This window comes from Phaethon aethereus, assembly GCF_964289735.1.
Source record: "Phaethon aethereus genome assembly, chromosome: 12".
NCBI lineage: Eukaryota > Metazoa > Chordata > Aves > Phaethontiformes > Phaethontidae > Phaethon > Phaethon aethereus.
In genome coordinates, this window is record NC_138588.1 from 15637006 (window position 1) to 15658794 (window position 21789).

The 21789-nt window shown below is 41.3% G+C and overlaps 1 protein-coding gene across 1 annotated transcript in view; it reads left to right on the top strand.

Moving 5' to 3' along the window:
• Nucleotides 1-18341: 18341 nt before the first annotated feature.
• The window catches only part of MYZAP (myocardial zonula adherens protein), a gene marked incomplete at both ends in the record, with an annotated part of 44682 nt that continues 41234 nt past the window's right edge, over nucleotides 18342-21789 (top strand). Inside the window, one exon of the mRNA XM_082004937.1 lies at nucleotides 18342-18425. Within this exon, the coding sequence (XP_081861063.1) occupies nucleotides 18342-18425 (84 nt within the window). The remainder of the gene's footprint in view (nucleotides 18426-21789) is intronic.

Below are 21789 nucleotides of genomic sequence, written 5' to 3' on the forward strand. Positions count from 1 at the left end.
TCCTCTGATTTGTTCTCATTCTTCTCAATTTTCCTGATTAAATAATCTGTTCTGATTTATAGCTGATTAACTATTTCAGAAGCTATGTGCATGCCTCGCTTTTTACAGACCAGCTGTGTGCTTTGCTGAGTGAGCTGCACAGTGTGATAGCTTCAGCTTTTAGGCCTTTTCTGGATCACACAGCATATTTCAGTAATTAAATGTTGATGCTTTTAGCTTACTGAAACTTCCTATCCTGTGAGTAGAGTTACACATTTCAGCTGCTTAATTTCTACCAACCGTAGTTACCAAGTAAAATTGCAAAATGTTCAAAGACTTTGCTGAAAGAGCAACATTCTTTAGAGATTGCCAGGGTTTATAACACATTTAATTTGTTCTTTTTTGCATAAGGTGCCGATTAGGTTACATATTTAACCCTCTGACCCTACTATGTTATAGTGGGGAAAATTTCACTGTTATTTCAAAATTTGTGATCACTGGGCTATTAAGAAAAAGGTATAGAAATTAATAGAAAGGTGTTTTTTGTATTGCATTTTTTTCTGTTAACATCTAAGAAAGGAAAGACTTAAGAAGAAGAAGAGGAGTAAAGTTCAACTGACTTGTTCAAGTGCAGTAGTGAATTGGGCTTACCTACCTCAGTAGAAGTGTGACAGGCCTTTAATGGTTAGTACCAGTGAACCTCATGTGAGGTCAGCTGAGACTGTATGTTTTATGTAAGAGGGAACGTTTGATCTTTTCTCCACTTCTAGTAACAATTTGTTGTTTTATTCAGATCCAGAAGCTTCATGCCATTAGCAGAAGACCAGGCAGTAAAATTTTACTTAAATTCTGAGCACAGGTGGATGATGAAAGTTTAAGGTCTCCAAGTTGCCAATAGCAAAACTGTAGGAACAATTCTATGCGAGTGCAGAGAAGGGACTCATTACAGGTAACTTGAGATTTTCTGTGTTTTCTGTGTACTTCTGCTTCTTCAGCAGAACGGGTTTTCTAAACAATGTTTTATACATTAGGTTACAAAGCTATTTTCACTACTTTCAAGCAGCCCTTTTACTTTGGGTGCATGCAGTCTGGCTAGGATGAAGCCTGCCAACAGTATAATGTGAAGTAAGGGAGAAGATACAGACAGTAGGAAAGATCTATGCATGATCCAGTTATGATTAATGTGATTTTTGACCTTCCCTTCACTCTTAAGAGCCTGGCACTGAATGTTGCTTAAGCCATCTTAAACCTACAGATACTGAACTTAGGCTGAGATGGATGTAAGATCTTATTTCCAGGGCAAGACTGTAAAGGTTCAAGATCAGGATGGTAGGGAGCATACGGAAGTACTGCACATTAAAGTAGTGCTAGGAAATGCCTATTTCCTGTATGCATTTGCAGCAAAGGTTCTCAAGAGAGTCTGGCTGAGACAAATGATAGTGCTGAAAAAGGAGCAGCGTATGTTTCTGATATTTCTGTGGATACACTGTTAATGGAGTGCTGCATACCCCTGTGCAGCACGGGTTAGTTCTGTTTTGCAGAAATGCTTTTAGCATCTTCAAACCTTGGCTACCCAAGTGCCTGCTAGTAAGCATCTATTTTGGGTGAATCACTTTTTATCTTACCCTTTTTCCAGAAAGAAATTGTGTGTGTAGTTCTGCGTTTTCCCTTGGATTTGGCTTTTTGTCAAAGATGTGTTTACTTCTGTGTTTTTTTGTGAGAGAGAGAAAGAAAACATTGCTGCCCTTGGAGTGTAAAGAGAGACAAGATTGTTTGGGACTCAATCCTGGGAAAACTCAGTCTGTGCCAGAAATTAAATTTACTTTTCTAGAAAAGCAGTTCCACTGTGCATAGGAGAGTTGAGCTGTTGACTAAAAGTTCACCTCTCACACCCACAGAGCTGGCTATTTATTCTCAGCCCAGCCTGGCCTTTATTTTCCTGGGAGATAAGGACTGAGACCTGGAACTGGACTTGGCTGGGGCTGCCAGCATATGATTTTTGTACTACAGAAGAGATTGCTGTTGGTATACTTTTAATTTTGTTCTTCAAGTACAGAAAATACTATTTAAGGTAAAAGGACTCATTGGGTATTCATGACTAGAGCATACAAGAGCAAATACACATACACACACACACAGACACTGAAGGCAGAGAGAGATGGGTGTGTTTCACTGCAAGTGCTGTATCAGCTGATTTGGTGCCTGCCTGAAAACATAATCCCAACTGTTTAAAATTGTTACACAAATTCAGTGGCTACGGTCACCCTGTAGTTACTGTAAATTTTTCCTAGCACAGACCACCTTCATCTGAGTTCTGACATTTTCTTGGAAATCTGCTTTGTAAAAGAGCTTTTTCACAGAGAGTGCCAACAATCCACTTAATTTGTCTTTTAAACACTACCAAAAGGAAAACAAAGGAAGCTGAACCATCCAGAGAAGACAGGGTGGTCTAATAGTTGGAAGTAGAGCACTGGGAACCAGGAGGATTCTGGTTTCTAATCCATTTGAGCTGCTGCTTCAGTCCTTGACCTCTAGTACTTTTGTCAACATGCCTAGAAAATGGAGCACCAAACTAGACCTTGAAAACTTGATACTGTCTGTGTTGAAACTTCCTGGATAAAAATGCTAGGAGGAAGTGACAAGGATCTGTTTTTTCAGTGAATCTGATTTTTTGGCATATATGCTTCTTGTGCCGTGCTTAGCCCTTTGCCCTGCAGTCTGTGATCTGCTGCAGTGCTTTCGATGTGAGGAGCTGTTTTACCTGCCACACATCTGAGCTTGAAGGTCTTGTGCTGGTTCTGCAGTAAGCAGCAGGCTCTGTGGACTGTCTTTGCTGCAGAACAACAGACTTAAGTCTAGATTTCCTTGCTTTAGGGGGAGTTTCAAGTTTGTTTTTCTTCAAATAAGAAAATAGTTTATTGTGTAACAGGTAGAATGGCTATGAAAAGAGGGAAGGAAAAAATAAAGTCAGTCCAATAAAACTATGTGAAAGCTGCAACATCAGCCAACCAAAGCAAGGAAGCTTACTGAATCGGGCTATATTTACTTTAAACCCAGCTCACTGTGCTGGGTGTTTCAGTACATATTGTATGTGGTATCCAGCTATTTTAAAGATAAGATCAAATTCTAAGTTCAGATCAAAATGACTCTTCAAACTGTGACCCTTTTAAGTATTACTAAGTCACAATGGAAGACCATGGTCTGTGTGGTGCTGTATACAATACTGCATAAGGATAAATATTTGTCAGCATGTCCAAGGGCAGCCTGAGCCTCCTATAGAAAATTCATTTCTTCAGTTTCCCTGGCATCCTTTTGCTAGGAAATCTTTTCAGATGGACTGAATTTAATAAGCATTGCAGGATAAGCAGGGAAGAGAAAATAATGAGTAAGACGTAGGGCCACTACAGCTGCTACCTGTATGAGGGGAAAGGAATTTTTGTACGTGTCTGCAAGATAAGCCTCCTGTGTGCATGTACCACACTGGTACTATTGATATGGAGTGGGGATAGCAGAAGGAAAACTGCACTCTGCTTAATCAACCTCCTTTCTTCTTCTGCCCTTCTAGCTGTTGCTGGCTTCTCTACTGAGAAAATGAGCTGTGGTGTCACTGGGAAATCCCTACTCAGTAAGCTAGAGTACTTGGTATTGTCTGTAGCTGTAAGTTTGTATATATATAACAAACCAAATCAAAATGCTTACAAACTCAACTATTTGTTCTTGAAATTAAACAAGTTCCATTTAAAGACACATGTATGTCAGCAAGTATATGTTTGCAATAGGTCCCATGAAAGTATTTTTTCAAAGACAAAACTAGATTTTCATCAGACCCATCACCCTGTGACATCTGCCATGAAGCTTGTTTTTAGCTTTCCTTGTGTCCACAAGGAAAATGAGAGGCAGGCAGTATCTGCAGTCTGCTGTGGTGACATTGCCAGGCTGGTAGTACAGGAAATGTCATGACGTACTGTGGGCATGACATTAAATGCCTATCTTTCAGCTTATTTGAGCAAAATAATGAGCTTTTTGTACTCGTGCAATTACCACTTACCTAAGCCTCTTGTTGCAATGTGTTTGTGTTCACCTGGAGGGCTTTTACTGTAAAGCTTCACAGTGCTGTTTCCTGGAAAGGCAGATGCTTATGACTCCAAGTGGGATGACACAAGCCTCATGAGCCTGCGTATAAACTGCAGCAGCCATAGATGTCAATGTGCCATCAAACAAATTACGTTAGCTGTTGCATCTGAAGGGCACTGCAGGTGGCAGGAGGGAATACCTGGAAACTCTGGGGTAGGGAGTATGCTCAGATTTGTCCTATGAGGTGTCAAGCTTACCACCAGTGCACAGGATGAGTAACTCCTAGATAGAGTAGGTCTCCACACTGAGTAATTAAGTAGACCTTTACTTCCTATACCTGCCAAGCCTAGAGCGTCAGATATCAGATAATTGAGATTTGATTGAAGGAACTTTTGTAAGTCTTGTCATTTTAGCTTTTCTTCTCAAGAAAATAAAGATACCAACCAGCCACAGCATATTGGTGATACCCACTGCACAAACTGCAGTGAAGCATACATGCAGTGACATGCTGTTGACCCCAAACAGGAGTGTGCATGGCTGCTTGCTGTCATAGACCAGCTGTGAGGCCTTTGAGGAAGAGAGCAGAGAATCCAATAAAAGCAGCACATTTTAACTTCTGATTAGTACTTTATCTAGTCAGTGCAATTGTTCTTATCACCTTCTAAATTTGTAAAAATTATAATGTGGAGGGAGAAAGGGATATTGATACCCATTGACTTTGCTGCTCCTCTGAAACTTTTCTGTCTTTATCAGAGCTTGATGCTTCTGGCCCTTGAGAAAAATTAAAAGAAAAAGGCTACAAAAAGGGAATGCTGATGCAAGTTTTCTGGAGAGAGAAGGACTATCTTTCCACAGAAAACATTTGAAAGTCTTAAAACATGTGAAGTGCAGTCATGACTAAGACGCTTCATAGAAGTCATATCCGCTCAGGTGTCCAGGGGAGTGTGGCCACAGGGGCAGCAGACAGCAGGCAGTGCTGCTGGTGGCAGGAGCCAGGGGTGCCCCTGCCTAGGCCTCGAAGTCCTGCTGCAAATGTGGATCTTAATCACATTTTGCAGATGTGTTCTAATTCATCATGAATTGTGTTTAATGACGTGATGCTGTCTGTATACCTTGACTATTCATTTTGCCAAAATACAGGGGTTTGCTGCAAAGAATCTCACAGTTACATCCATGAAGCTGGTGAAGACTTCCTGTGGGGGTGATGAATTGCCCGGTAGGACTACTGTCTTATTTTGTTGCTGGCATCTTTCCATATAGTGAGGGTAGCATAATTCATCCCTCTGCACTGCTAAGCAGCCAGGGAGTCCTGCTGTGACTGTCATTGCAGCTGAGGTATTGCACCCTCCCTGTTGACTTATCTTAATTATGCCCTAATAGTGCACCTTTTATCTTGTTTTCCCAGGCAGCAAGTGGTGTGGAGCCAATCGTGATGCTCCCTCTGCAGAGAGGGTTCCTACATAAATTGACCTAAAATGAGATTGACAAGCTAAAGGCTATCTCAAAGCTTTGGAATCTTAGATTGAGCTCCTGCCAGAGCACAAGTTTCCTGTAGAATGGCGGAAATTATTTAATCCTCCTTGGATAACAGTTCTCCGGCAATGAAATACAATACAGAACAGCCAGGTTGCCATTCAAGAACTAGTCTGTACAGAAAGTGACATGCTGCTCAACAAAGATCCTTTTCAGTATAGAACTACAGTCAAAAGAGCATTCAAGATGCTAAGGTGCATGAAGTGACTAACATAAGAAGGGGTATGGTGCCTTCCTATAAAAGTGCTGCTGCCTAAGAAGTACTCAGTACTCAGTACTTAAGACTCTTAAGAGGACAGAAAACTGAGTGGTTGTAAATCTAGAGAAACTAATTTATGAAGGACAGAAAGAACATAGATAACATCTACTCTTCACCGTTTTGTGACACTGTAACAAGGAGACAATCACCAGAATGGAGCAAGGAGAATCAAAATTGGTACTTTTTTAATACAGCATGATTAGACACGCTGGTGCTGACGGTGATAATTTAGCAAGAAACAAAAGTTCATAGCTGGTAAGAATACTCGTTATTCATGAAAATGTGTCAGCAGGAGTTACTAAACCTATAGTTCAGGAAGTAAGCCAGTCGCTAATGATTAGAAATCCAGGGAGATATTTGGAGGGAGTGGGAGGATAATTAACATCTATCTCCTGTGAAGCTCTTGCATATCTTTCTAAAACAGGAAATCCTGGCCACTGACAGACAAGATAGCAGCTCTGATGCAGTCTAGGCATTTGTGCTACTCTGCATAATACTGAGTGATGATCTGGGAGGCAATATGAGGTGGTTCGTGGTGATGGCTGGACCTATGACTTGGCAGAATGAATTTATCGGAAACCAAGTTTTCTTTTGCTTCAACATTTTAATGTATTCTCAAACAATTGACTTTCAATGCTGCTTTAGACCTGGGTTCATTCCACTTAACTTCAGACACTGACCTAGGAAGATGTCAGCAGTGTAAGAGAAGTATAAGCAGGCATGTTCATGCCTTCATTAGGGGACTGGAGTGTTTACACTTCTTGTTGTGATCTTTCTCAGAAGTTTCCCTTTTTTTCATCTGACTTGTTAAGATCCTAGTATCTCTCTTTTTCACTGAAAACATGATCTGTTTGATGTTTGCTTACTGGAATATGGATCAACACCAGTGGCCAGCCCAGTTGCAAAGATACTGTGCGGAATATGACATCTCCGGACTAGAAAGTTTTGAGCAGTGACCATTTCAAAGTGTGGGCCCTAAGAGTTCCTCCACTTTTCCATAATTCTCATAGGACAATGAACTGTGGTGACGTGTGTGATTTATTTACTGGTGGTCTATACTAGCCATGTCAGGAATCTGTAAAATTATACAGGTTAACAAGACTGCGACTTCTACTTGAACACATTCCCCACTTCGTATCCCCAAGCTCTGTACAAAATCATGCTGTTCTAGCCCAAGGGAAACCTCAGAATTTTTACACAGGGAAAACCTGATCTTTTTGGAAGGTTTTACATTAAAATGATCAGATGGCATTTACCAAAAGACAGCTAAAAATTCAGCCAAAGCAATTATAAGTGTCTAGACCATATGTGGCTACAGAAACAATGGAATTCAAGTTGTATCTAGATAACAGGGTAAGTCAGTGAATCATAACCTTTGTGTTGCTGTTGCAAAGCTGTTGCTGGTACTCAAACATGCTAACTTAAAAGTAGCCAAGGAATCTGACCTCTATACTGCAGCTATTTCTGATACTGTCAGACAAAGAGCAACCTAACCACAGGCTGAAAACTTCCCAGAGAATTTGATGGGATCTGTGGACACTATGCCAAACACCTGCAGTATTAATGGAAAATGAATAAACCACATCAGCCACAAAAGGTTAAAAACAGAAGAAATTGTCTAGGTTCTGTAGATGGGGAAAACAAACAAAAGACATTTGAACTATGCCAGCAGTGCTATTTTGGCAATACAGAAACAGATTCCAAACAGTCTTAAAGCTATGTGGTTGACAGTATGCACTCAAGAAATCTGTAGATGTCGGCCAGTAGCAAGCATGCAAAAAAAAACCCCCACCTTATTTCAGGTATCCTTAATGCTGGTGTTCATCTGTGTGTGTGGTTGTCCTGCACTGGAAAAATCTAACCTAGAGATGTGGATGTTAATGTCAGGTTCCCATCAGGGTCAAAACTTCAGCCAAATATGTTTCAAATCATTATTATTCTAGATCCTTCCATTGCCATTAGAGATTCACCTTTATACTGAAATGATTCCAAATTTAAGGATGAGATCCTGATTTTGGTTACAGCAGATTTAAGCAGAAAAGGCAAACCATTAAACAGGAAGATTTGACCAACTAGGTAGGACCTAGAAATTGTTTTAGTTATACTCATCTTCCATTGCAATTTATGCCCACATTGGCCACTGCCCATTGCATAAGCCAAGGAAAGGAAAACAATATTCTATTGAGAAATGTGCTTCAACATTGTCTCGCTAAGGACAGAGATAGAAATACTCAGCAGGAATACAATTTTGGAGGGCACTTCAATAATTTTTGTCCAATATTTAATTCCATAGCATCTTTTTGTCCAAGTATTTTTTCTCTCTTGTTAATTCACCAAAGCACTAAATGCGTACATTAACACAGGAGTACCCGAAAATTCATAGAGACCCCGTAACTCCAGTCATAGGAGGAGAAGTGGGAAATGTACCAAAACTCCTCCTTAAGAGCTTGCTAGCCTGCCTGCTGTCAGAATATTTTGGTGTCCTTCTCATTCGAATGCTTTAGCAAAAGTACAGTGTTACAGGACAATGGACTGAAGATTTCTAAAGTGTTTCTTACTCCCCCCAAATGCTTTACTCAGCTAAAATGAGCCAAAAAATGAACAGCCATCAGGTGTTTTCAAGGTATCCAGTGCGCGCTATTAATGTATTAATACATCATAGCCTCTGCGCAATGTCTGTAGAAATTACTGGGAATTTTGATTTTAGAGGGAAGAGGACTGGGCTTTGTGTTACTGTATTAATAATTTGGTAAATATTTCTCTAAAAGGTAGGAACATAGAAATTTCCAGGGGCAGAGTGATAGTCTAACATCCTGTTTTCAACAGTGACCAATTCCCAGCGCCACACAGGAAGGCAAGTCCCCTCCTTCCTTCCCCCCATGTTTAGTGCTAGTTGTGTTACAGGAGACTACTGTCAAGTCTGTCTCTGATCATTACTAGCCATCTACTACTAGACCTGATTGGTAGCTCTGGCTGATTGCATGCTAGCTAGCTCACCATTTTGTCTAACCCAGACCTGATCCTGTATACCTATCTGTATCTATCTCTTCCTTCAGTGCTAGTAACTTCTTTGTTCAGTGACCTGCGGCAGCAATGGATCTCCAGGTTAATTATAAAAAGCAATAAGATATTTCCTTTGTACTACTTTAATTCTATTAACCCACATTAATATCCAGAGCACCTCCGTTTACTTCTCAGTTATTATCAGACAGCTACTAGTAAAAATGAGAGGAGAAGTAGGGCAATTGTCTTTTAGTAATTTTTTGTGTCTTTCTGTTCTTGTTCTGCAGGAGGGAGAATAGCTGTTGCAGATGGGTCTGTTCTAAGCATTCATTACTATCCATGCCCTTCTTATCTCTTCTTTCTCTGCTTATATTAGAATACTGCAGTTCTAAAATCAGCAAGATTAAGTTGTACTAAGTAAAAGACATTGTTAATCAACTGTCATGCATGTGACTGTGTATGTGTGCATTTAAAAAAAGCTTTGCGAGTCATACTTAGACAAAACTAATGGGAAAAGAACATCCCTTGCAGAAGCTGCATTTTGGAATAAATACAGCAGCCCTGTAGTGCTCGCTTTCCATGCTGAAATACTTACGCAAAAAACAAACCCCCACAGGGAAGAATTTAAATATGTCTCTTGAGATACGCCATTTCTTTTTCCCCTGCCAGGTAAAGATGAGATTCTGCTCAAACAAGCTATAGGATATGTCCCCTATTAGGCCAACTCAAGGAGGCCTAATAGAAACCATGTGTTACTCAGTCCAGCCACTTCAGTAGATTTTCAAGCTTTCAGGTAACTCCTCTCAAAGATTTCCAGAGCGGGGAATGACGCTTTATTGACCTATAATAAACAAACTTCTCAAAGAAGTAATCTGGGTAGGCCAGAAGTGCAGAAAAATGCCTAAGCATGATGAAGTTACAAGAAAGAGAAAGAACAGCAGTTAATTGTTCAGGGAAATTCAATTTTCAAGTTAATGCTAATGACACCTTTTAGAATTCTAGATCTACAAAATTAAGCATATATTATTAAAATTAATTTGGGCAACTAAAGACTTCATCAACAGACAAGGTTTGACATCTTTTTACAAAGGCATGTCAGAAGCACTAGAGACAGGGCCAGGCACCTGCATAGGAAGAGTAAGATAAAATGGAGCTATGTGATACAAAAGAGAATCAGCCTTCCCCGAGCCTGCAAAGAGTTTGTCATAATATAGTCACTGTGCATGGCTTCCTCTGTAATTTTTTTTCTGGATTTACTTTATTTTCCCTTGGATTCGAATAGTTAGTCAAGTTAGGCAGAGTAAATTTTAGGTACATTCTGAAATGCAGGGAAAGCAGAAGAATGTTATGGACGCTTCTGGCATCCAAATCTCCTGATGGGAATAAAGTTCTGGAATAAGTCAAAGCCCAATGGAAGTGAAAGGGTCTTTCAAGTAGTTTCAAAGGCCTTTTGATCAAGTACTTGCTACTTTTTGTTGTGCTTTTCTCTAGAGAGAGAAACCTGATGGCAATAGTTCCACTGCAGAAACAATTTAATTTCATAGTAGAAACTTTAATTTCTGAATTATGAGTGATCTTGTAAGCTGGTCTATTTCCTTTTGTAGACCAGTCTTTATCACTCAAAAGCCACAGGTTTATTTAGATTTCACATTATCATCAAGCAGGCAGAATGTCAGGAAATCCTGCTCTACTGGTCCAAGTCACTGATACTGGTTTTATCTATTTCAAAGTCTGTAATATTTCTTGAAAGTGCCTCCCTGGAGTAGTTCAAATCTCTTGCTCTGTGACCAGGACCCAGAACCATGCTACTCTCAGCTGCATTCTTGCTAACTGGGTGATGCACCATATGCAGGTGAAAGAAAAACATGCTCCTCTTTCTGGGCTGAAGTGTCCTGAAGGATGACACACTGGAAATGTGGGGAGTGGCCGTCCAGATTCACAGATATGCAAGTGGTTAGGTGTGTGAATCTATTTCCTTCCTAGGACTGGGTCTATCGGTAGAGGGGTATTTCCCTAAGTAAAATTTAGTCATTGTGGTTGAGCTATTAGTAAGTACCCTTAACTGTTTAGCCCTCCCTACACTCCCTCCTAATAACTTCACTTCAGTTAGGCCCAACAATATCTTCTGTATTGATTATAACTTTTCTTCTTTTTCTATTATTTCTATTCATTATATATGCACAGAGGAAATAAGACAATTCTTGTTGACAGGATAAGAAAATTTCCTTATACTGTAGATACAGATAGGTCCGCTAGAATGTTTTTTGGAGATGGAGGGACCAAAGTTTTCCTGATGAAAGTCCCCTGATACCAAGAGTCAGTATGACCTGATATTTTATGGTTAAAATACCTCCTCTTCCACCTTATTTTCTTTTTATATGACTTCTAATAAACTTGTTTTTAGTATGTAGGAAAAAAAATAAATAATAGAACCAGATCTTCCGCTTGTACTTCACAACTTTTGTGCACAGCTCCCTGTCCCAGCTATGTGTTTGAACAGGCAATGGGCTAGGAGAGTCATTAAGAACTGCTAAATTCCCATGTGTATTGTTCTGAGATGGGGAACATGGAGGCCTGGGTCTAAAACAAGGGGCAAGCCAGACAACCAATTACTTCTGTAGCATCTGTGCAGATGTTCTAGACAAATGCCTCGTTGCTTTGTTGGTTAGAAAAATGTTCCATCATCCTCTGCCCTGGAGCAGGGCTGCAGTCCACCACTTGCTATTCTGGCCTTCTGTCATAAAATAGCACTGAAGTGGAATATAGTTTTTGCCCTTCTTAGTCTTCTGTGTTTCATTTCCTGTGAAGAAATAAAGCTGAAATGTGTCTTGTCTTCCCCTTTGTAAGCTAAAAAAAGTCAGTCAAATATATGCAGTGATTTCCTGTCCTTCATGCTCCTACTCCCTGAAATATGTCCATTCCTTACACTTACAGAAGAACTTGCACTCCACAATTTATTTCTGCCTCTCAAATTTCCTTATTTCCTGCCACAATTACAATACTGAAATCAGTCTTTTGGAAGAGATCTAGCCTTTGATACTACCTCCAGGGAGTGGAATATGATTTTAAATGCAGCTACCTAACAATCTAACTGTGGTGCTAATGGTGGGGCGTGCCTGTTTACTACTCTCCTACCTACCTTAACCAGTTCAATTACGTGAGCTGGCCGAGTCACACCTCTATGAGAACAATGCTGCTGCTCCTGTGGTGCGTTATTTTTACATGACATTTATGCGGAACTGTCCTGCTTGTGTGGTCTGACTAAACCAAAACCTACTGCTGAAGAATGAATGACAGGCTTCTAGCATTGCACGTGTGTCTTGGGCCACATTGCTATGGGCTGTGACCCAGTTAACTGAATGGGAGACCTACACGAGAGAGGAAATGGTGAAGATGAATCAAGGGGTGGTACTTTTTCTGCTGAATCAGAACTGGATTGATGCCCTATATGCTTCTGCAAAATCTGAAGTGATGCTATCTAAATCCCTAAGAATTTGTGATTGAAAAATGACAGTGCTATTTTTTTCAATCATATGCAGCCACATATTCATGGTAAATGAAACTGTTCTATATTTGTCTTGATGTATTTCATATCAGTTGATTTTGGTAAAGTCCAAGCTTTTATTTTTCATGTAATAAAATAAAAGCCATGACTATAGCTGTGTAAATATTATGACTTAGAGATATGCTTACTTAAAAGCCCTTCCAAATAAAGCTAAAAATACCTCTTTTTCCTGAAAGCATGCACTTCCAGGGCTTTGCAGCCTTCTTTAAAATCTTAGCAGTAACTTTTATTTCACTATAAATTGCTTTTTAACAGTCTGAGTCTGCAAATCATGGCTACCAGCTGTAATCCTCATTTTTCTAAGTGCTAAGTGTACAAACTGTGTGAAATACACTGACATACATATATACGCATAAAGGTACATGGCAGAATCCTGTTTCTATTATCATTACCTGATTGGCTTTGATGGACATGCTCTATGTTCTTGCCCAGGTATGGCTTTGAGTGACTAACCCATTCTCTTGTCCTTTCTGTCTCTTCCAGAGGAAATGATCATTCACATTGCCTTGTATTGTTTATTGAGCTATCTAGCATTTTGTGACTTCATTGATATACAGTTAAAAAGTACTTTGAGAACCTCAACAGGAAGATGCACTTTAATTAGGAAGTAGGACAACAGTTAAAAGCAGAAAACATAAAAAAGAAACATTATTGAAATTATAGTCTGTGACTCTTCATCAGTAAAGATGAAATCAAGCTGTTATTGCAGGTAACTCCAGGAATTAATTTTTTTAGTCAATTCAACCATAACTGAAATAATCACATAAAACGGGTGCTGAGGGCTTTGGAAAATAAAATGTATGTTCTGCATTTCAAACTCCTGGTGTGGGAATTCCTAATTATAGATCTGTATATGTGAAATCAGCAGGGGAGGCTCTGAGTTTCTGTAGTAATCCTGTATTAGCCATGTATGGAGAGTGTTAAGTGACAGCAAACAGTTCTATCAATATGTTTGAGAAGTGATGTGATGCTTGTAGCTAAACCAAGCTGGACATTCACATAGCTGTATGTGTTAATGTTTCTTCAAAAGGCTAACTATAAGCCACAGTAGCTCCAAATGCAGAAAAGATGTATTTGCAGAAAGATGAAATATTGCTCAAGACAAGAACCATACGATATTATATATTGTTTTGTATATTGGATATAAGAGGATCTATGACTACTGAATTTGGGGGCTCAGTAGTCCCCTAACAAGCTGGTTTATGACCATTAGCAGGCTAAAAATTTTATGCTAGCTGTAATGCCCAAAAAAGAGAGCTTAAGAGTTCTTACATGATGCTGAGCTTAGTGTGTGTCTGTAGAACACAAGGGTGAAAGCTAGCAGAAAAAAGAAACAGCTCTGAAGAAAAATAAGTGATTAAGCCCACAGGTCTTACTGCGTCTGGTTCTGAAATATTTTACATGCATCTGTCCATTTGATAATCTCTGCTATAAATGGGTTTCATGCCTTAGGGATGATGAAGGCAGAATAGATTTTAATCCCCCTGGAAAGTGAAGGCTATTAGAAGTTAATTATAACACCTCATTTTTGTAACAATACAAATGGGACTTTATAACCTTAATGACCACAGGTGTGAGTTCTTGTTCAATTTGTAACTCTGCAATTATTCCCAAATCCCACAGGATTAATATTCCAGTTGATCAAGTGTTATTGGAACGTTTCTTCTTTCTCTGGACTCTGTCAGCAGTTAGCTTGAAGATAGGAGAGGAGATTTTGATTTAAAAAAAAATCAGCCTTTTATTGTGCCCACATTTAGGCAATTTGTTAAGGTAAGACCAGGCTACCCACTCCTGCAGGAATTCTTTATGATCTGCTATTCTGTGAGGGCAGACCTACTTCCTATTCCATGTATTGTATAGTCTGTTGCGCATCTTGTGACCAACGGCTTTTCATATAAAGGCCTGTTGATTCTGTAACATGCTGTTTCATTCTTCCCACAGCATAATGATCTTTGGGCCTCCTGGGGAAAAAACATTTCAGTAGTGCTGGCACTGGGGAACAAGGTAGTCTGCAAAAAAATTAAGAAGTTGCCTACACTTTAAATTTGTTGCAGTTCCTGTGTAATTATATTAGCTGTTTCACAACATCTATTGCTCCAGATATTCGTACTATAGTGTCATCTTGTAATTAACCTGCTGTGCCTTTGGATCATCGCATTCACAAAGCGCTGGCAAGTTTTGAACTGAAATCTCAGCGTCCTGGTCAGATTATGTTCTGCCACTGCATTGTATATTGTTTATGAGCAGTCTGTATGACTGTGTATACTTTTTGCGTAGTCTGTCCAACTGTAAAAATCAGTAGAATACTGTTGCTTTAGTCAAACTAATTCCCAAGTAGTGATTTACTTTCCATTCCCCCATCCTGTTTCTGTAAGCTAGTGCCATGTCCAAACCACAGACAGCATGAAATGCTTACAATGGCGTACTATGACGCTTGCAGGGAAAAAGAGCTGTAAAGCATGCAAATCTACTTCAGACTCTGTCAGAACCAGGGAGGTAAGTCACAGGTCCTGGCAAACAGAGGCGAGCTCAAACCAAGCAGACATTTCTCCCTCATCTCTTAGGGCGTGAAAGAGGGAGTGACTCTATGGATTGTCACTTCTTGGCTTAAGTCTCCATTGGGGGTGAGGGAGAATGGGAAATGTGGAATAATGAGCTGCAGCCAGAAATACATGCACAGCTTGCTCTACGCAATGACAGATGCTGGGCATGAGAGCTCCTTTCAGAGCAGAGGAGAACTGTTGCTTACTAGAGGCCTGTCACCTTTACCACTATTAGTGAGGAGCTGTCATGTCGAGGCTGAAAAGGTAGTGGTCAGAGGTCCTGTCACAGGAGAGCTATCAAGAAAGCAAACCCACAATTCAAGGACCTCCTGAGTCAGTAGTTGTAGACCTACCTTCATGTTTTATAGCCCTCATAGTTTGTCTTTCATGAGTTTATCCAGCTGCTTTTTGAAAGCGTTTATACTTTTCATAATCAGAGTATCTTCTGCCATAATTTAATTTCATACATAAATGTGGGGCCTGGTTTACTTCAAATCCATTGTTCCCAAGGGTAGGAAATAATGAATAGCCATTCCCTATTCACTTCTGCGTACCAGTCATGATCTTCTACACCTCTGTTGCCCATTCCCCACCACTGTCTTTTGTTCAAGCTGAAGATCCCAAATCTGTTTATCGTGTCTTCATCCAAAAAGAACTCTATAACTTTCAGCTTTTTGTGCAGACCTTCTGTGTATGTCTCATATTGCTGCAACATCTTCTCTTGAGCTTCCTTTTTCCTACCTAGGGGTACCAGGTGTTCACTCAATACTAGTGGCTGGCTCCATAATCCCTGTAGTGTATCAGAGCTTTGGGGATGGAGAAAAAGTTATTCCAAATGTTGGAATAGGGAGGAATTTGTTGATTTTTTTTTTAATTGAGTCTCACTTCTACATGTTCATGTCAGCGAAGTGTAGAGTGTAGAGTAGCAGAGTGTAGAGATTATAAGGTATTTGCAAATATTTACTATGCACATAGACCTCACAGCCTAGGCAAGGGCTGAAGAGACTGCAGGTGGGTGCATGGGATACACAGCCAACTCACAAGGCAGAAAACAAGTTAAACTCCTTCCTACACTTGTGCAGCTTGCTGACAGGGGGAAGGGAAGGAAATGATCCATGAAGTATCCAGAAGAGCAGACTACTAACCATGCATGCACGTTATTGTTTCTTGGAGGACTTAATTTGAGGATGTGCCCAGAAGTAGAAGGTGCTGCTGTTCAGATATCGGTAAATCAGGTAGACATGGCCTGCTGCTGTTTTCCAACAAATGGGGAGAGCTGCTAGTAATGTAGACAAAACTGAAAACTATATTTGTATTATCTGTCTTTGTATTCTCCATGGGTAAGTCTTTTCCTCATCTGCACCAATAAGGTTTCCATCAAAATTATCAAAATTCTCAAAGTTGATGCAGACCTTGCAAATTATCCCAGAGATCTGATTATTGTGCCTTACTCTCCCATGCTATAGCATATGGGAAGGGAGGTCTTACAGTGTGGCACAAGTTTAGTCTCTGTGCCTGTTCTTAGAAAAGCAGTTCTCCTGTTTGTGCCTTGCAGTGACTAGACAGCCCTGTGTACACACCTTCTCCCAGAGAGGAATGAAGTCCAGAAGGCACAACTTCTCCCTAACCAGGAGAATCTCACAGTTATATGAACTCCTTCCCAGCCGAAACCACAAAGGTCACCAGCTGGCTGCATACCAGAATTTAAATTGAGACATTTCTGCTTACCAGAATAACCAGGAACAAGTAATGACCACTGCAAACGGACAGCTCAGCAGGTAGGCGACACACTTGTGAAGGAACCTGTTCCTATTGTTGAAGATGAACCTCTCCACTCTGAAAGCAGCATTGCAACCATGAGTTAAGACAGTGGATGATTCATACGGAAATGCAATCATTTGTAGGCACAAGACGCCTTTGCACAAAAGAAATTGTGTAACATGCAGCCAATCTTGAGTTGAGAGAAATCCAAATACAAGTGGTTGTTCTATCTGATTTGCCTTGGGCTGTATTAACTTCCTCAGATGGAGAAGAGAATAGTGGCTGGGAAAACAACAGAGAAGATGCTGAATGCTAAATGCAGACTCTTCATTCATTCCTCTGGGCCTGGGCAATGCTTTCTTCCTCTTCCTCAGATTCTTGTCATGTTGATAGCTCAGTATCTTGCCCTGGGGACAGGGAACTGAGAGGCAGAACAGACACATTGTACACAGAGGGTGAGGCACTGGTAGTTCAGTGCAGTTTCCATTTTTCCAATGCAAATTACATCCCTCTCTTCAGCATTCTCCATATCGGCAACCAGCATATAGCTATAGCAGCATGATCATTAACATCGTAACAGGCAAGGATGTTGCATAGCCATGACTGTGTTTTCTCGTCTTAATTATTTCAAGATAATTACATGGAGACAAAGGATAATCTATTTCAAAAATGTTGCTATAGGTATTTGCTCTACAATTTCTTTCAAACAAAAGCATCTCCTTTGGTTGTAATTCATTTGATTACCGAGGAACGTACTGCTCATGACAGATGCACAAGGCTGCAGATGAAGGTGTGCGTGCGCCTAGGCCTGCGTACAGCAGTGTAGGGTTACGGTTGTTCCCTCAGCCCAGATCCCAGAAGAGCTGAGAGCATCTGAAATGCTGAAGTCCACACCTGCAATCTGGCTGAGGGCCAGCCAGCTCCAGCGCACCAGGCTTGCCTCCTGGTCGCACCTTTGGCACTAAGGCTTACGCTGTCACTCATGCCTTGAGCTGCACTGGCTTTGTGCCTCTCACCCATGGCTGTCTAGGGTCTGGGTGCTTTCTGATCAGTCTGGTACCCCTTCCCGGAGCACAGCTAACAACCTGACAGGCCCGGGTGGCTCACGAATTGCCGCTTGGGAAGGTGGGGAGGACAGCGTCCAGCTTTCGCACAGCACTCTCCCGTTAGAGTACTCGGAGGTGGGTACCGGAGAACGGGACTGAATGTCTCGCTAACCCCCGTTTGCCACTTCCCGGGCGGTGGCTATGTGACATACGGGCCGCTCTGGGTCTCCCCTGAAAGCCGCCCCCCTCCGCTGCGCTCCCAACGCCCAAAATTCCCGGGAGCAGAGGGGATGCCGCCCTAACGCCGGGACCTCGGCGTCCCAAGGACAAATTTCTCGGGGCAGCGTCCCACGCGAGGGAATCGGGCACTTCTGTGGCACAAGAGCCAGCGCGGGAGCGTAAGTGCCACGGGGGCGGGCCGCGGAAGCGTCCTCCGCGGAGTCCCGCTGCGCCTTCCCGGCCCGCCCCCGCCGCGGCAGCCCGGCCCCCGCGGCCGCCCGCGGCCATGTGCGCGGGGGCGGAGCGGCGCCGCTGGCCAAAGGGAGCCGCAGTCGGCGCCAGCCCGGCGGCCCGCGGGGATGCTGCGCTACAGCTCGGGGCTCACGGTCACCGCCACCACCCCGCGGCGGCCGTCCGGCGACGGCGGCCGCGCCCGGCGGAAGGTGCGCGGGGCAGCGCGGAGGGGGCGGTGGGGAGGTCCCGCGGGCGGTGTCTTGGGGCGCAGCGGCACGCTTATCGTTTACCTGCGGAGCGCTTTTTTTGTTGTTTCTTGCACATTTTCGGTGTTTTCAAGTGAAGCTTGCCGTGCATGAGAACATCTTTTTGCGTGGTCGTAGTAGGTGCTGGGAAATTAAGAGCGTTTGGGGTGTCCTGCGAGTTTCTAGTTAGTGCTGGTCTCTGGCTGTTCCTCTGGACACCTGCGAGGAAGGTGCGCTTGTGTTGGTGACTTTCCCCCGCCTTGAAATGCGCCTTGGTATCTACAACTGAGAACTTGCCTACCCAGGCGCTATCTATCGTGAGGAAGCTCACCGTAATGATTTAGATGTCGATAATAATTTATTTTTATAATCAGCTCCTCAAATAGAATAGTATGACTTACAGATATTTTTTGTGAATTTTCATAAGTGAGATAAATTATAATGATGTATTAATCATTGGAAATGATTAATCGGGAAATGCTTTTAAAAAGTTGTTAAAACTCTGGCAGCTATGGCAGGAATGTCTCTACAGCCACCTTGCTTTAAATAGCCCTCTTTTGCTGCTGTAACCACGCTGCTATCATTGTGAGTGCACATTCCACGTGTGAAGAAATAAATGAAAATAAGTGATAAGCTTGTCCTTACAAAGACAAACAGTCATGTGATCATGGTACTTCTTGAATTACTTAGTGATTGTTTTGACACTCCAAAAATACGAGTTCATAATTGAAACAATGAAAAATGTCATGTTGACATATTTTACACGATAACTTGAAGGTCAGCCTCTTCCACAGAAAAAATCCCTGGCCTTCATAAAAATGAAATTGCTCATGTATATGGAAAAATTAAGATGTCTTGGAAATCATAGTTACGTTCCCTACATGTCTTCTGTTCCTCCACTGAGTTTTCCTGTTTTAGTATTTCTTAAAGAGGTTAAATCTAAGAGAATTTGTGTTTAAGTGATAATTTTCTTATTTTCATCCCCATGATATATTTGCCGGGGATGATGTAAAATGAACTGTATTTGATATGTTCTCTTAAGGAAACTGGTAAAAACCCAATTTGCAAATAAACCCCACCGGCAAGCTGCTGTTCCTTTTTTTTTTTAGTGAAATGTGACTCCCTTACCATGAGTTGTCAAAAGCGGGGAGGAAGACAGTTAGAATAACTGCTGAATAAATGAAAGATGTGTGTCACGTTGCTGTGTGCCTGTGGTCACAGGAAAAGTGCCCTTTAATTGTGTGGGGAATCCCCATAAATGGAGCAGGCTAATCAACAGATAAATGACCAAAAGAAATACTTTCTTCTTTGCTTTTTAAGACTGACTGAAATTAAACACCCACTCCTTTTCTGCTTTCACCTTCAAAAGTCTAAAGCTAACATTGGGTCTCAGGCAAAAGGAGTGATTTTTGTTCATTGAGCTGGTAGGTTAGCAGATACTTACTCAACAAATGTGTTTTCCCCAAACCGTTTTATTATCTGACATTAGAAAGATCAACAATATTAAATTCTGGTGATGTAAACTGTAAAGCTGATTTGAAGCTACATCAACATTGAACCACATCTTCCCTGTGGGGCTACTGCAAATGTCTTAGAATGGGACTAGTTGTTAGTAGAACAGCTTGTATTTTTCTGTTGCTATACTGGTAACTTTGGTTATTCTATAAAAACATTGTTCATTATTTTCATGCTAGCTCTGTAATTATTTCAGTACATAGTTAACTATGATTCAATGCCTTTCTGGGTGCTTTATTTTTTAGAAGAGGGGCAAGAACTGGCTGAAGAACATTACTCAAACTGAATCTGTCATCTGTATTTGTTTTAAGTTGCACCCTAGTGATTTCGGTAGGATGGTAAACATGAATGTGGATTGTGGGTCTGGGCTGTGAATTTTTAACGCTTTTAACTAACCTAGATTGTCTTTTTTGTTAACTGCCATATTGTGGTAGCTCTCGTCTATGCTGTCCCACTAGCCTCTTAGAAATTTGGCAGAAGAGTGTGTCTTCACCTGTTAATTTCTGTTGCACTCGGCAAACTTTTGCTGTCCTGTGTCGTGCTGGGCTGAACCTGTTAGTCTTTGTTTTCCTGTCTGCATATTTGTTTCATAAATTATGTCGGATGAGCTTTGGAAATACTGCTCGTGGGTTGTTGGTGTCAAAAAGCCAGGAGCAAACATAAAATGTTGGCACAATTAAGATTATTTATATTGTTGGCTTGCCAAAGCTACAGATGCTGCAAATCAGACTAAAATCCGATAGTCTAGAAAACATGATAGCTGGCTCATCTTCTTTTAAAAAGTTATGCTCGCAAAGTTATAATGTCAATGACATAAAGGTAGGGTGGAAGACCTGTCTGTCCCTGTTTTTCCTCACTTGTTCTTACTGCCAGTCAGCAATTGAAGTAAAATTGAATGACAGCTAGGGGAGTTCTCTTTCGTTCTCCTCCCTGCTCTCTCTCTGCACAACCAAATTTGTTTCTGGAAATTACTCCTTCAGCCTCAGTTGCACATTATTCTGCCACTGTTTGGCAGTGAGTTGAGGCTCTTCCTGTTACGATTTCACTTCCATTTTAAGGCATCACTGCAGCAGTGTTTTGCCGTTGGAGGAGGGCTTGCTGCGATTTCCATCTGAGCCTGCTCATTCATTTGGTCAAGTAAACTTGCCGGCAAATGGGCAAGTTGCTTCTTCAGGAAGCACTGCATAGCAAGAACAGTATAGGTACAGTATTCATAATTGCTTCTGGAGTTAGAGGAAAAAATCAGTGCCTGTTGTTTTTCCCTTCCAATCTTTATAGCGTTCTTGAATTTTAACAGATTGATCTGTAGTTCTGTTCTGAGGTAGAGTGCATCATCTGTGGCCCAGAAGGAGCAGAAGTGAATGGCTACTTTATATGTTTGCTGCTGTTTCCCAGGGGTGCTGAGGAAGTCCTATTGTTATAAACAATAGCAAGAGTACAGGCTGTATAAGTTTGTCCTAGTGAGGAATTGGGTGGTACTTTGCTGCTGCAGTACAAGCCTCACTGGGCATGACTTCAAGGCTGGAATCCTTAAATGATTGTCAATGCCACCCTCTGTTTGGCATTTGCATGCAACAGGCTGCAAAGTAAAGCATTAAAACTTTATTGTGTATCAGAAATAGTGCCAAACATATGATACTGTTTTAAAAGTGTTTTTAAAAGTGTTTTAAAAGTAAGGAACTAGAGTGGAAATGAGGGAGCGGGGGGCGGGGGAAAGTTATTTGGGAGGTAATAGAGAAGACAATGCGAAAAGGGCAAGAAAAACAATTTAAATTATAACAATCTTTTGATTGTACAGTGTTTTTTAGTCTCA